The 15593-nt window shown below is 43.7% G+C and overlaps 1 protein-coding gene across 1 annotated transcript in view; it reads left to right on the forward strand.

Annotated features, from left to right (window-relative positions):
• LOC144158659 (uncharacterized) overlaps positions 1–14814 on the forward strand; it is a 30547-nt gene extending 15733 nt beyond the window's left edge. The window contains exons 4-5 of the mRNA XM_077689693.1: positions 5858–5957; positions 13735–14814. Coding sequence (XP_077545819.1) covers positions 5858–5957; positions 13735–14158 — 524 coding nt within the window. The 3' untranslated portion in view covers positions 14159–14814. The remainder of the gene's footprint in view (positions 1–5857; positions 5958–13734) is intronic.
• The last annotated feature ends 779 nt before the right edge of the window (positions 14815–15593 follow it).

The following is a 15593-nucleotide window of genomic DNA, read 5'->3' on the forward strand; positions in this document are numbered from 1 at the left end:
GCTAGTCGTCATTACTGGATGTAGGTGCGTAGCCCTGTACCACCTTAAATTTGTACCTCCTATTAGGCCTAATTACAAGGCCAATTCTCTTTCGTTAATGCTATAGTACTCATCTATACTGCCAGCTATGATTTTAATGGCTAGTTCCCTTCTGTTCTCCAGAACACAGTGTTGTTTTATAAATATATTCAAATGTTTCTAGTAAGCTGTCAACACCACCATCCTGGGTAATAGGATGTAGTCCTCCGTTGCTAGAAATTATCAGATGGGCACCCAGAAGGCACGTTCTCCAATCTGCAGGCCACTGGAAAAAATCTGCGAATGGATATTTATATCATAAGTGACATGAAACTCTTCTGTAAGCATGGGCTAGGAGTTGACACACGTTATCGCTCGAGATTTCCCAAAACGTTTAGCGCGTTCATTCGTGTCAAAAAACTGTTTTTGGAAGAGATTATCTAAGCAGTAGGAAGAGACGAATTTACATCAGAAATGCACTCCTACCGCAACATTAGCGCATGATATCAGCTGGCGTTGGACTAATCTATGGATAGACAAGAGGAAGCTGTTGATAATAGACCAACTGTATAATCATCCCAACTGTATTTCTATTCAACACTACACTTCAAAAATTGTTTCGTCAAAGACTGATATTATGTGGTAAAGTTCCTGCTGGTACTAAACCTTCCGGCGTTTTGTTCTCTTGTCTGTGAACTTGATGTTCTAAAGCGTTCTCACTGCGCACAAGCCGAATATAAAGTACATAATGGTTCGGGCATTATATTGCTGCCACAAAAACAATTCCCAACATTGCACAGCGTGGTGAAACATAGCTGGTACACAGTACCTTTGTACACAGCTTTCTCTGGAATGTAGTGCTTTTATCAGCACACAAGAAATCCCTAACGTATTGTCCACGGCCTCTATTGTGAACACCTATTTTCAGGTACCTGAAAAGTGAAACGTAAAATGTGGAGGAGTGACAGTATACGCATCAAAACTGCGCCCCTGGTACAATCTCTGCGTCACAGCAAGGAAACACTATAATGTTGACCACTTGGGGTCTATGACTTGCGCGAAAATGTCTACACCCGGGCGTTTCCGTCTTCCACGTCTACATAAAAAAGTGCGGCCTCATCCGGGCTTAAAACCGGGCCCTCAGGCGCAGCAGCTTTACCCCTTACCTCCTGTGTCACCGTGACAAGCGCTGCAGAAGTCAAATATTTATCATTCGTGATTGACTCCATGTCAAAACGACGAATAGGCCGCAGTCACTGCCAGACTTTCACAGCTCCAACCTGGCAAAAAAATAAGCACAGTTGATTCCTGATCTCAAAGCTTTTTATTCTCAAAGTCAGATACAAAGTTCTGATCTGTTCAAACTCTCCTAAACGTACAAAAAGGTATCAGTAATATTTGTGTCAAAAATGTTCTTATTGTGTCGGAAGCCCAAGATCGGTTCCTTAAGGAAGCGTTCTTACTTGCAAATATTGACATTACTGTCAGCTACCTGGAGAGAAGAGGAAACAAGAAGACAAGGGTTCTTGCCTCTTTTACACAGTTGCGACTCTATAAAAGTTAGTACATAGTTTATGGTCAATTTAAGAAAAACAGTGCATGAGAAATAAAACTTTGCGTCTACATAGAAATTAATTCAACACAGAAAGAAAAGTTCATCATCGAACCTACTGATATTTTTATACCTCCATGGTTTAACACGCATGTTATTTTCTAGTCGCAGTTTTTCCACACTTGTAGTTTTGTGAATATTGCCAGGCAAAACGCCGAAAACACCTTGCAATAAATATGAATAAGGAACATTCTACGATCTCCAAGAGCAAAGGGTGCAACACGGGTTATTTAAAACAAATGTCTCACGGGTATTACAAGTCACCATCAGCAGTTCTCATGTGCGGTGCAACGCTTGCATGCTCACACGTATACGCACATGATATGCCCGCAGGCAAGCACAAATCCTGTGATTAAATAAAATAAACTCCAGCAAAATTGGCTGCAGCGAAGGGCATGCCGAGAATGTATGTTCCGAACGTTCGGTCGTCAGCTTAGGTGAACATAAAAACATACACCTCCTGATTAGTACTCTACCTGTCAACGTAAGTGCCACGCCGGCTATGTAGATTGAAAGGAGTCCAACCTTCCGTCCATGTAATATCGACACCTCTCTTTCGCCAGAATGGGTTCTTTCAGCAAAACACCAAAATATGGCTAAAGATTAACGCAGGTGCATACCTCTAAGGCAGGGACTAAAGGGCGCACCATCTGGTTTCGTAACCTAAAACTTTTAAAAGGTCAACATTGAGCGCATACAGTCGTTTGATAAGGCATGCACGATATACCCGAGTCATATATTACGGCTTTATGAAAATCAAATTACTTATAAACTGGTGATATATTTTTCTCTCGTCCTCAGTGTTTATTATGTGGGGCGTTGTTTAATAGTTGCAGGTGACATATACTAAACAGTCGCCGGTAATGGCCGTCAGCTTTTCTGCTTCAGCAATGATGGATTCGAAGGTTTATTATGAAAAAATTTAACCCAAGCAAAGCACCGACTAGCAGAGGTACCAGCTGCGGCGAAAAATGACATGTTACTGCTGTGGGCTTCCGGTAGCTATGGGGACCATCCGACACCAAAAGATGACGCTCTGTTCTGCCTTATTAGCGCCAGAATTGGCCGCGCCGTCTTTTTGTGGCAGCCTAGGCGTCCCACAGCCGGATACTAGATAGGTGTTCGTAAACGCTAACAATGTATGCCGTTGAGCAGAATTTTTATTGGCACAAATGAGAAAAAGTGCATGACACTTCTTAAGAGCAAGTACGTTTTTGGCGCGGCTGAGAATTGCGGAGCGCCGCCCAGAACTGCAGAACTTCGCAATAAAAGGTCCCTTCACCCCTCGAACGTTAATCCCGCAAACGAGGAATCTTACGACATTGCCATTAAGGTTTTGTACCACTTTCACCAACATTTTAGGGGTGTCTTTATGGAAGTGGGAGTACAGCTTCTTCGAGCAAGAACCTTCTCACATTAGAACTGGACAAAAAGGAAGCGTTAACGCACGCCAGTTCATTGGCGCGCCCCTTGCACTGATGAGGCAACACATGCATACCTAAAAAAAGGAACGTGCTTGTGTTTTCAGGAAACTGTTTTAACTAAGTGGCCAGCTGATGTCAACGACACTTGCAGTGAGAAACATGTTTACTGCGCATGAAAGTAACCTCGAACGCGTAGCTGCTGTATTCTTCGTGCTACGTCCGCCGCATGCACGTTTCACTAAAAATAAAATCAACGCGTTTTTACCACCCCACCGTTATCGGTTCAGGTGTGTGCACAGAAGCTTTTCTTACTGTTTTGCCTAGCGCAATGCCCGTGGGCAAAACCAAATGCAAAAAAAACACGCCGGTAGAGATGACAGTAACCGTGATAGAATGCTATTTTGCTATTTTACATGAATGACTTTCAGCATTGAGTTCACTGAACTAAGCTGTCGACATTGCTGATCAACTAAAAATATCATTTTCGTAATTTTGGCACCCTCAGCGAGCAATAAAAACCGCACGGCCAATAAAACATTCTCCCAAGTACTGATCCAGCGTAGTTATGTTAGAGCAGAGACATGTGAGAAAACAGTTCACATCACTCAACAAAATACACACAGATAAAAACGTAGGTGACGATTACGAACTACGTAGCTCCAGGAAGTGAAAAAAAAGTCATGGTGGCTGAAACAATCTCCGCAGCGCGCAAGAAAAGAAGGCCACATTAATGTTTGTAGTTCTCAAAAACTCCTGTCTCATTTCGCCTGGCCGGAAAGGCTAACAAGATTTGACGAATAGCAACGGGATTTCTGATAAATACCGAAAGACAGATAACACGCCGGCAGTTTTAAATCGGCTCCCTTTGTCTTCACTAATACCTGACATTTTGCGTTAGGTCCGTGGAAAATTCACAGCCACACATGACGGAAATCTCTCATCCGTCGACTGTGTACCACCAACGAAATTTGCACGGCATATGATTGTCCTCGTTGCCGGCTACCATTTGGTTTCATCTTTTTTTTTGGTTCCAAAAAACAGAACAATTACAGCCGCCTTCCCCGCTCGGACATACCAAGAAGTGTAAACAAGCACCTGCTTAACTCGATGCACTCAGCCTATCCTCAACATGCCTGGTCATGAAGCCATGAACGTGCTCAGCATCGAAAAAAATCTTTGTTTCTAGAGAACTTGAGCTAACTTCTTGCATAGTTCACAACGTAACATTTCTTCCGCACTCTACAAATTCATAGTAACAGCATAACACCACCACTATTGCCTGCTTGGTGCCCGTCTAGTAGTCGTGAAGCACCCACGAGACTCCGCATTAGTCTTGTTTCACGGTCCCTAAAATCGTTGGAACTTATTCTAAGTAGACATGACAAGGTGAGGGCATTTTTCCGCAGCGCAGCAAGGTCTCTATTTTCCTATGATATTTAAAATAATAGGGTTTCGCACATAGAAAACCACACTTCTACTTATGTATCAAGGACACAAATGCTGCAGACTAATTTGCACTGGACAGAAAGTCACTGGGCAGCCAGTCTTTTCTTTCTTCAGCAGTTTTAATTACACTCACCTGGATTTTCAAAGGTCCGCGTGCTGCTTAACAAATTATCGGACTCACACATTTTATTTCCCGAATCTCCCATATCAATTTCGGTTCTTCGGGGAAATGCACTGGCCTTTCTATATAAAGTTTTTGAAACGCTGGCCTATACATTCGTCTACTTCAGCCCAGCTTTGCGATACTGGAAAATACTTCTCTAAGGTAAAAGCAACTGTCCAAAACGTCAATAAATATTGCAAACCAGACAACAAAAGTAATAAAGAAACCCTGGGCTGGTTTCTACGCTCCTCTTATCAAGAAGAACAATGAATGTAATTTTAAACATTTTACGAGTTTTCATCACTGAGTAATTGTGAGAATTGGCGTATAGAAAATTCGTGCCCCGAAAATTTTTCCAAGGTGACGAAGAGGCTGTTGTTTGAGATTTGGTTGTGTTTTCGGTGGTTCAATTGGATTACAAAAACACTGGCGTGGCAAAATACACATCCGGACTACTCTCCCCTCGCGGTAGTAATATGGCCCATGTTACACGCACTTCTTTGACAAAGTCAACTACTGCAAATAGGAAGCCCTTTAAGAAACCACTACACTGATTTCCAAACAGGGCAAAACTGGACTAGTTAAAATTATACCTGGAGGCGTAGCCTCTTCAAATTGTCTTTTCCTTTTTTGAATATTATTTTTTCCCCTAAAAAATGCTGGTTTGTAAAATCGCTTCTTTTGAAGCTTTTTCGAGAATTGGAAGTGTGCCTGGCGGGGACAGCTATTAGAATAACGTAACTTTTTTCATTGATAGCTGGCTGGGCTTTTTTGATATAGTTGTGACCGATTTTTTGACTGATTGCTTCAGAAAAAGACGTGAAAGTTAGTCATCATCACCAGCCTATCTACGCCCACTGCAGAGCAAAGGCCTCTCCCATTAATCTCGAATTACCCCGGTCCTGTGCTTACTGCGACCAATTTATCCCCGCAAAGTTCATCATCTCATCTGCCCGTCGAACTTTCTGCCACCCCTCCAGCGCTTGCTTCCCTAAAGATAGTGTAAAATGAATGACTTAGAGTAAAATGAGTTAGAGTAAAATGATTCAGATTACAGTTCCACAAATTCCGTACGATGCTTTCCGACTGCGGTGGCACACGCTGCAATACCGGGGTGTTGATTTTTATATTCCCACAGCGAATTAATCTAAATGCTTCAAATCTGATCGATTGGTTTGTTGCTATTCATTTCAGATGCAACAGTTCTGGCAACATGCATCTCCCCAGAGACCTGGGACTGCCGCGTGTTCTTTTATATGACACCTCCAAAAAGCAACGCAGAAAACAACTTCCAGTAAGTGACCACAAGATTTAATAGTTTTGAGCACTGGGAACCCTTGGCTGCAAATTAGAGCGTGCACTTCACAATGTTTGGACGAAGAACATTGTGTCGGTGCATTTTTATGTCCCACAAGGAGAATTTGTGTGACTGAACATTCTTTGAATAGCTGGAAACACGTTGGTGGCCACGTAGCATATATCTACTATTCTGACACACGGCGCCGGGCGAGTGAGAAGACAGAGAGAGAGAGAGAGATAACGGTGAAACTTCGCTTCAAACATGGCGGGAAAAATGAGGCAAACCTACGGTAAGGTAGCGGCCTCAGTCGATCAGTCCGGAGCAAGCTTCTTCATAAGACGAATTGTCTTTGTAAGGCCAGGACGCAGGCAGGATTTCAAGCAAGATATGCCACCGGTCGGTAGCCAGTAATGGAGATTTATCGACTACTGAGGAGCTAAAGCGGGTGGAAGAGCGAGCGGCTTAGCGAGTTCTGCTCACGCGCGGGGCGTTCCGGCTGTCGCTTCATCTGGAATAAATGCCATACATACCCACGTGGGCGAGCTGCACCGCGCGGTAGGCTGCGGCTGGGGGCGCGGCTTTGCGCTAACAATGATTTAGGTTAGCGGGGGCATTGCAAAGCGATCAGAACACACGGCATGCAGCCACACCCACTTTCTGAGGTCCATGGTGATTAGGGTAACTGCCCGGTGTCTATGTTTTTCTGTTGCTCTTTGCTATCACAGCTACGAGGTCGAAACATTTTGAGTGGGTAACTGCTGGTGGGCGCCACCGACTGCTATCACGAGGCCAGCGTGGATAGCGGTTCCACATAGCTCACTTAGTTGACCTGTATGACCACGATCGTTATTTTATTTGGATGGTTGGACTGGTGGCTTTGGCATACTCGTTCCATTTCTCAACAGCAATATATTTATGCATGCATGTATGTAAGTATGCGTGTATTTTTGTATGTATGTACGTACCTATGTATGTATGTATGTATGTATGTATGTATGCATGAGAAGGCAAGCGTTGCAGGGGGTGGCAGAAAGTTAGATGGGCAGATGAGATCAAGAAGTTTGCGGGGATAAATTGGCCGCAGTTAGCGCTAAACCGGGGTAATTGGAGAATAATGGGAGAGCCCTTTGCCCTGCAGTGGGCGTAGAGAGGCTGGTGAGGATGATGTATGTATGTATGAATAAATATATATATATATATATATATATATATATATATATATATATATATATTTATATATATATATATATATATATATATTTATATTTGTTTATATATATATATTTGTATGTATGTATGTACATATATACAGAAAGATAGGTCAGCAGTCTACAACGCCAAAGGAGGCATAGGGGTGTTGTTCGGCTGTTTTTTTCTATGCATAGTGACGTTAGCATTTTTCAAATATACGTAAGAAAGAAAGAAAGAAAGAAAGAAAGAAAAACACGCGCCCATAGTGGGGACCGAACCCACGCCTCTCCATCTCATCTGGAATGCCTTACCAATTCGGCTATCTGGGTGGCTCTGTTCTCCTTCACTGTCTTGGGTGTTGATACTTACTAGAACTGTTTCTGACGTTTGAGGGTGGTAGCCAGCGCTACTCTGACTACACGGGAAGAAGGGGACCTTCTTTTCAACCACCGGGGTGTGACTGGAACGTCTACAGCCTGTCAGGAGCGGGTAACTGGAGGGAATCCCTCTTATGCTATCTTGGCATCAAGGCTGCGATAACCGAAACCCTCGCTAAGCTTTCGCAGAATAATATAGTTAGGAAATGAGGAGCTCGTTGAGGAAATACAGAAAGATAGGTCGGCCGTCTACAACGCCAAAGGAGGCATAGTGGTGTTAGCTTCACTAACCGTAGTAAGAAAAAGAGCCTAACACCCCTATGCCTCCTTTGTCGTTGTAGGCCGCCGATCTATCTTTCTGTATTTCCTCAACGAGCCCCTCCTTTGTTAACTATATATATATATATATATATATATATATATATGTAACGCAGGAGACATGGCGTCCGTCGAACCAACACCTTTATTAACAACTTCTTCTTTATCGTCCACCACTATCGCACCGCACCGTCTCTTGGTGGCTAATCTCCCATTCCGGCCATCTGCCCTGCACCATCCATCTGCGGGACGTCATATATATATATATATATATATATATATATATATATATATATATATATATATATATATATATATATATATTTATATATATGGATATGGGACGAGGGACATATCAAGGTTGCAAACGTCATTGCCAGTGCTATTCGGCTTTTTTAAAATATTTAATAGGGCCGAATGACGTGTGCTTGTCACGTTTCGTTGATACATTGATAAATAAGCGAAAATATAGGTCGAGAAAAAATCCACCGTTTTTCCGGGAGCGGGACTCGAGCCCACATCTCCGCAAAGCCGGAGCGGTGCGTTCACCATTACGCTATCCCGCAGCAGCTTCTCTCTCGACTTTAAACCGGGGGTTTATATTTACAAGAGCTCTGAGGCCGGTCAACTAGCGCCGCCCCTCGACTACAGCGGGAGACGTAGAACGTCTTCTTTCCCAGCGACCGCCACGTAGACCGTGGTCGGAGGTCGGGGTTAGCAATTGGCATATCCGAACTGCTGGAGCCAGTGCCTCGTAATGCATGTAGCAGAACAGAAAGATACGGGACGAGGGACTTGGTAAAGATACATATCAAGGTTGCAGTCGTCATTGCCAGTGCTATTCGGCTTTTTTCGAAATATTTAATAGGGCCGAATGACGTGTGCTTGTCACGTTTCTTTGGTACATTGATAAATAGGCGAAAATATAGCTGAAGAAAAAATCCGCCGTTTTTCCGGGAGCGGAACTCGAGCTCACATCTCCGCATAACCGGTGCGGTGCGTTCGCCATTACGCTATCCCGCAGCGGCTTCTCTCTCGACTTTAAAGCGGGGGTTTATATTTACAAGAGCTCTGAGGCCGGTCAACTACAAGTTGACCGGCCTCAGAGCACACACGTCATTCGGGCCTATTAAATATTTCGAAAAAAGCACAATAGCACTGGCAATGACGACTGCAACCTTGATTTGTATCTTTACCGAGTCCCTCGTCCCGTATCTTTCTGTTCTGCTACATGCATTACGAGGCACTGGCTCCAGCAGTTCGGATATGCCAATTGCTAACCCCGACCTCCGACCATGGTCTACGTGGCGGCCGCTGGGAAAGAAGACGTTCTACGTCTCCCGCGGTAGTCGAGGGGCGGCGCTAGTTAACCGGCCTCAGAGCTCTTGTAAATATAAACCCCCGCTTTAAAGTGGAGAGAGAAGCTGCTGCGGGAAAGCGTGAGCCTAATGGCGAACGCACCGCACCGATCATGCGGAGATGTGGGTTCGAGTTCCGCTCCCGAAAAACGGCGGATTTTTTCTCCGCCTATATTTTCGCCTAATTATCAATGTATCAAAGAAACGTGACAAGGACACGTCATTCGGCCCTAATTAATATTATAAATATTTCGAAAAAAGCCGAATAGCACTGGCAATGATGACTGCAACCTTGATATGTATCTTTACCAAGTCCCTCGTCCCGTATCTTTCTGTTCTGCTCCAGCAGTTCGGATATGCCAATTGCTAACCCCGACCTCCGACCACGGTCTACGTGGCGGCTGGGGAAAGAAGACGTTCTACGTCTCCCGCGGTAGTCGAGGGGCGGCGCTAGTTGACCGACCTCAGAGCTCTTGTAAATATAAACCCCCGCTTTAAAGTCGAGAGAGAAGCTGCTGCGGGCTAGCGTAATGGCGAACGCACCGCACCGGTTATGCGTAGATGTGGGTTCGAATCCCGCTCCCGGAAAAACGGCGGATTTTTTCTCCACCTATATTTTCGCTTCCTTATCAATGTATCAAAGAAACGTGACAAGGACACGTCATTCGGCCCCATTAATATTTCGAAAAAAGCCGAATAGCACTGGCAATGACGGCTGCAACCTTGATATGTATCTTTACCGAGTCCCTCGTCCCGTATCTCTCTGTTCTTCTACATGCATTACGAGGAACTGGCTCCAGCAGTTCGGATATGCCAATTGCTAACCCCGACCTCCGGCCACGGTCTACGGGGCGGCCGCTGGGAATGAAGACGTTCTACGTCTCCCACGGTAGTCGAGGGGCGGCGCTAGTTGACCGCCCTCAGAGCTCTTGTAAATATAAACCCGCGCTTTAAAGTCGAGAGAGAAGCCTCTGCGGGATAGCGTAATGGCGAACGCACCGCACCGGTTATGCGGAGATGTGGGTTCGAGTCCTGCTCCCGGAGAAACGGCGGATTTTTTCTCGACTTTTATTTTCGCCTATTTATCAATGTATCAAAAAAACGTGACAAGCACACGTCATTCGGCCCTATTAAATATTTCGACAAAAGCCGAATAGCACTGGCAATGACAACTGCAACCTTGATATATATATATATATATATATATATATATATATATATATATATATATATATATATATATATATTTTTGTAGAACAGAGACGTGCGGGACGAGGGATTCCGTAAGGACACATATCAAAGTTGCATTCCATATTGCCAGTGCTGTTTGGCGTTTTTAACAGTGTTTCATAGTGCCGAATGAGATATGATTGCCTTTTTTTATGCAGGAATAAATAATAGAAAATTCAAGTCGAGAAAAAATGCGCCGTTTTTTCCGGAAGCGGGAATCGAACCCACAACCTCCGCATAACGCGTGCAGTGCTCTACCATTGAGCTAATTCCGCGGCGACTCCCCTCTCGACTATACCACGGGGTTTTGTATTTACGACTGCTCAGAGCCCGGTCAACTAGCGCCGCCCCTCGACCACCGCGGGAAGACGTAGAACGTCTTTTCCCAGCGGCCGCACGTAAGACGTGGTCGGAAGTCGGTGATAGCCAAAGGCATTTCAGACTGCTGAAGCCAGAACCCTCGTAATGCATTTTGTAGAACAGAGACGTACGGGACGAGGGATTCCGTAAGGACACATATCAAATTTGCAGTCCTTATTGCCAGTGCTGTTTGGCGTTTTTAACAGTGTTTCATAGTGCCGAATGAGGTATGATTGCCTTTTATATATATATATATATATATATATATATATACATACATATATACAGGGTGTCCCAGCTATCATGCACCAAGATTTAAAAAAAGAGAAATCGCGTAACTTGAAGAAAACCTAGTGCATAATGTTTGCAGTACTGTCAAGAAGCGGAGAGTAATTTTTTCGTTAATGAGACTCAATTAATTAATTGTAATTAAATATCTAACTCGAAAAATACTGTCCTAATCACTAAAGTGTCAATGAGGCACTTGTAGGTAACCAGGAGGGGCATCTAACTGCGCTATTTTCAGCGACGAACTAATTGCGTACTCATTTATTCTGACTGATAAAGGAAACCCGCGAAATATAAAAAATACCACGTGACGACGCTTACGCGCGCATTGTGAAGCAGCGTCCCCAAACAAAGCTGATTGAAAGCAACTGCTTTGCGCGTTACCCGCCCGAAGAGACAGCGCATCACCTTGATAATAGCATGCATAGAAGGAACAGCAGCAGCAAGATTCGCAGGACGCGTGTGCAGATAAGGAACAAACTCGGTCGCGATTTCTTCTTTCTTTCTTTTGTCTATTTCATTCTGGCTAACTCAGAGGCAGCCTGTTTGAGGGCGTTGCTTTACGGTGCGCGCGGAGGCGCCGTCACGTGGTATTTTTCATATTTCGCGGGTTTTCTTTATCAGTCAGAATAAATGTGTACGCAATTAGTTCATCGCTGAAAATACCGCAGTTAGATGCCCCTCGTGGTTACCTACAAGTGCCTCATTGACACTTTAGTGATTAGGACAGTATTTCTCGAGTTAGATAATTATTTACAATTAGTTAATTAAGTCTCATTAACGAAAAAATTATTCTCCACTTCTTCACAGTACTGCGAACATTATGCACTAGGTTTTCTTCGAGTTACGCCTTTACTCTTTTTTTAAATCTTGGTGCATGATAGCTGGGACACCCTGTATATTTATATATATATATATATATTGTAAGCACTAAGGCAGCCATTAGCAGCCGTATGTGGACATTCTCCTTAGTGGCTATGCGCCAAATGCTATGTGCCACATTCCTCGCTCTCCGCGCACATCGTCGTCCAGGGTATCATCATCGGTGTGTTCTGGAATCCCTGCGCTCGACCTCAGCTCGCTAGCTTGTCGCTCTCTGCCAGGTTCGTTTAATAAACCGGTGCCCGACGACTCCTGGCCTGTGCCTCACAATATATATATATATATATATATATATATATATATATATATATATATATATATATATATATATATATATATATATATATATATGTATATATATATATATATATATATATATATATATATATATATATATATATATATATATATATATATATATATATATATATATATATATATATATATATATATATATATATATGTATATATATATATATATTTTTATATATATATACAGAAAGATAGCTCTGCAGTCTTCAACGCCAAAGAGGCATGGGAGAATTATTAGGCTTTTTTTACTACGGTGAGTGAAGCTAGTAAACACTGCCGGCCTATCTTTCTGTATTTCCTTAACGAGCCCCAGATTTCCTAACCATGTAATTATGGGAAGGCATAGTGTGAGGGTCTCGGTTCTGGCTGCCGTGATGACAAGGTAGTATAAGAGGTTTTCCCGCTAGTTGCCTGCTCATGACAGGATGTAGAAGCTCGAGTCACCCCCGGGGGTTTAAAGAAAGCTCCCCTGCTATATATATATATATATACATATATATATGTGTGTGTGTGTGTGTGTGTGTGTGTATGCATATGCGTGCGTTTGTCTTGCGTGGGGGATGAGTACAATATACAAACCACGTAAATTTCCCTCCAATCAGCCACTGAATACTTCCTATAGTTATGAACAGAAATTATTCGACCTTTAATCAAATTAGTCAAACATAGACCTCAACCTACTGAGCACCACGAGGAAGAACCCCAATGTTTTTGTTTTTATTGGTGTATATTACCCAAGTGAGAGTTTGTCTGGTGCTCCAAGAATTCATTGAGCACCGAATGTTTCAATCGTTGTACATAAAGAATAATGCAAAAGTTCTGCACTGGTATCATAGTTTTAAAGTACTCTCTACTGTGCAGAAGAAAATTCAGGGTCATTTTCACTCATCCCGTGTTACCAAATATGAAAAAAAGATTCAACTTCAATATGCCTTTGATATTTGCTTTCCTGGTGGTCATTGTAATAGTTTCAAACGTAAAACTTATGAGTGTTTATTTTAGTCAGAAAATGCGGTTTGTCCCTGCAGATGTTTACAGCCCGCAGTGGCCCGTAGTAGTTCGGTCGTTTCACGGTCATGTTTTCAAAAATAGCCAGAAGCGTGGAATTGCTTATACAGAAAAAAATAGCTGGGAAATATAAGTAATCAGCGTCAAAAATTACGGAGCCGCGGTTCTCTAGGCAGAGGTTTTTAAACGACTGGCTCTTGGCGAACCTGTTGTGTACGGGAATCCATTTCTCGCACCTCCGGGTAAAGCAGTGCACCCAGAATGTCAGGAAAATATGACTGTTTGTCATGAAATGAAGCTCGGAGCATGGCGGAGGATCTCCCTATCGACTGCCCACTGAAGAAAGGTTTGATGGTTACGTGTTAGATAATTAATAATTTGAAATCTGTTGCGTGGCGCACAACTATCAATGCGATGATATTGTCGGTACTTCTGTGTTCATTTCAGAGCTGCAAAAAAACTTAGATCCTGTCTCAAGGATGATTTGAGAACGTGTTCTGGGTGCGACAAGGAGTACTTGGGTGACTACATCGACTCTATCGCCGAGGCCCTGACCTACCTGTATTGGAATGACTCAAGCTCGACACCGTCCGCGCGGTCCACACCGCAGACTACTTTCGGCGCGACGACACAAGAGAGTGCGTCGCCCACTCACGAAACGTCCTCAACTACTGCCCAGTCTGAGAGGCCCACAAAGAGGTGTAATCCTACGGTCACCACTGGGGGAAGTGAACAGTCCACCACAGTGTCGACCACGACCGGGAAGCCCGAACCAGCAACGACGCCAGCGCCAAGCTCGGCGTTCACGAACCTTCCGGAACTCAGTGCCTTATGTCTTACAGTCCTCATTTTGATGGTGTGGTCTGCATAGCCGAGATTTCACACTTCTCCGCATTCGAGACTTTGCACTGATATCCTCCGCGACAGCAAGCAATCAGCAGTGGGAACTCCAGAACATTCTTGTTTCTGATTTGAACCGAATAGCTAATGTCACGACATTACGGGAAATTGACATTGCGCTTTTGGCGTGACAACGTGTTCCCGCCGGCGACAGTTGACTGATGTGTTGTTACTTTATACGCCAAATAAACGTAATTTTGCTTAAAAAGTTGGAACGTTTAGGTGTACTTCGCGTCCATCACGCCCTACCTTCTTCCCGTAACTAACTATACCGTCCGTCCGCGAAATCTTAGCTTTTCCATTTGTTATGTTGTTGGCCTACAATACATGGCTTACGCTTCTATGTGGAAGTATTGCATTGTTATTTTGGCAGCTCTAGGTGATGTAAACGCAACGTGAGTGCTGAAGTTTCGTCTTATTTTTGGAATACCTTCCCGGAGGAGTTATTGATTGTGCAAAGTGTGGCCGCGTTGCACCGGCGATGTATTTTGTTGTCAAAGTTTTTACTTCCTAATCGCAGGAATAGATATTAAATTGTCTTTTGTGAGTAAATAAAAAGATACATTACTCCTAACAAACCCCAAAACTTCACACTGTGAAAACAAAAATAAAATATCTACAACAGCGGTTAAGTTGTGTTGATCACTATGTTAATAATAATTCAATTGACGAGGTGCGTTTTCCCGGTTTTAACCTGCTTTTCCGGCCGATAGCTGCAAGAAACAGTGCCGCTTGCAAGATGTACTCTGCTAAAGGGCTTGTAGGTTGGAACCAGAGTTTAGGACCGTCCGAGTTATTGATTATCAGGTTTAACGCGCCGATGTTACACAGGCGATGAGGCGCGCCGTAGTGGAGCATTACGGATTAATCTTCACAACCTGGGTATCTTTAACGTGCGCCAAAATATTGAACACGAGGGCGCTCTCGCGTTTTGCCTGCGTCATAAATGCGGCTGCAAGGCTGGGAATCAAACCGACGTCTTTTGGCTCACCAGCACAACGCCTTAGCCACTGGGCTACCGCAGTGGGTTTTAGGAACGGCCGGGTGAGCTGCCTTCAATGAAAGGATAGTCTGAATGACATCTGTTCGTTTCAAAGGTCACTCATCACAACAGCCGCAAGTGCGCAATTGTTTGCTCGTAGCCAAGAACGACACAGGGTTCTTGTCTTAAAATAAGTTTAATTCGAGTGCACTTGTGCTTTAAGTAGGCCTAAAGAAAGCGCAAACTTCGACGAAGCAGGCAATAAAGTGACATGCCCAGATGAGAGTCCGTGAACGGAATGCCGCGGAGACTGCACTGCGAGCATTGGTCTCTCCACATTAATTTTTATAGAATCATGGAATTACAAAGGGCACACTGGCGATCAGAGACCAACATTTCAGTTTAGCGACGGCAGGGCGGAACA

Source organism: Haemaphysalis longicornis, unplaced genomic scaffold, assembly GCF_048455015.1.
Source record: "Haemaphysalis longicornis isolate Haplotype H1 unplaced genomic scaffold, Haemaphysalis longicornis Haplotype H1 scaffold_10, whole genome shotgun sequence".
Classification (NCBI taxonomy): domain Eukaryota; kingdom Metazoa; phylum Arthropoda; class Arachnida; order Ixodida; family Ixodidae; genus Haemaphysalis; species Haemaphysalis longicornis.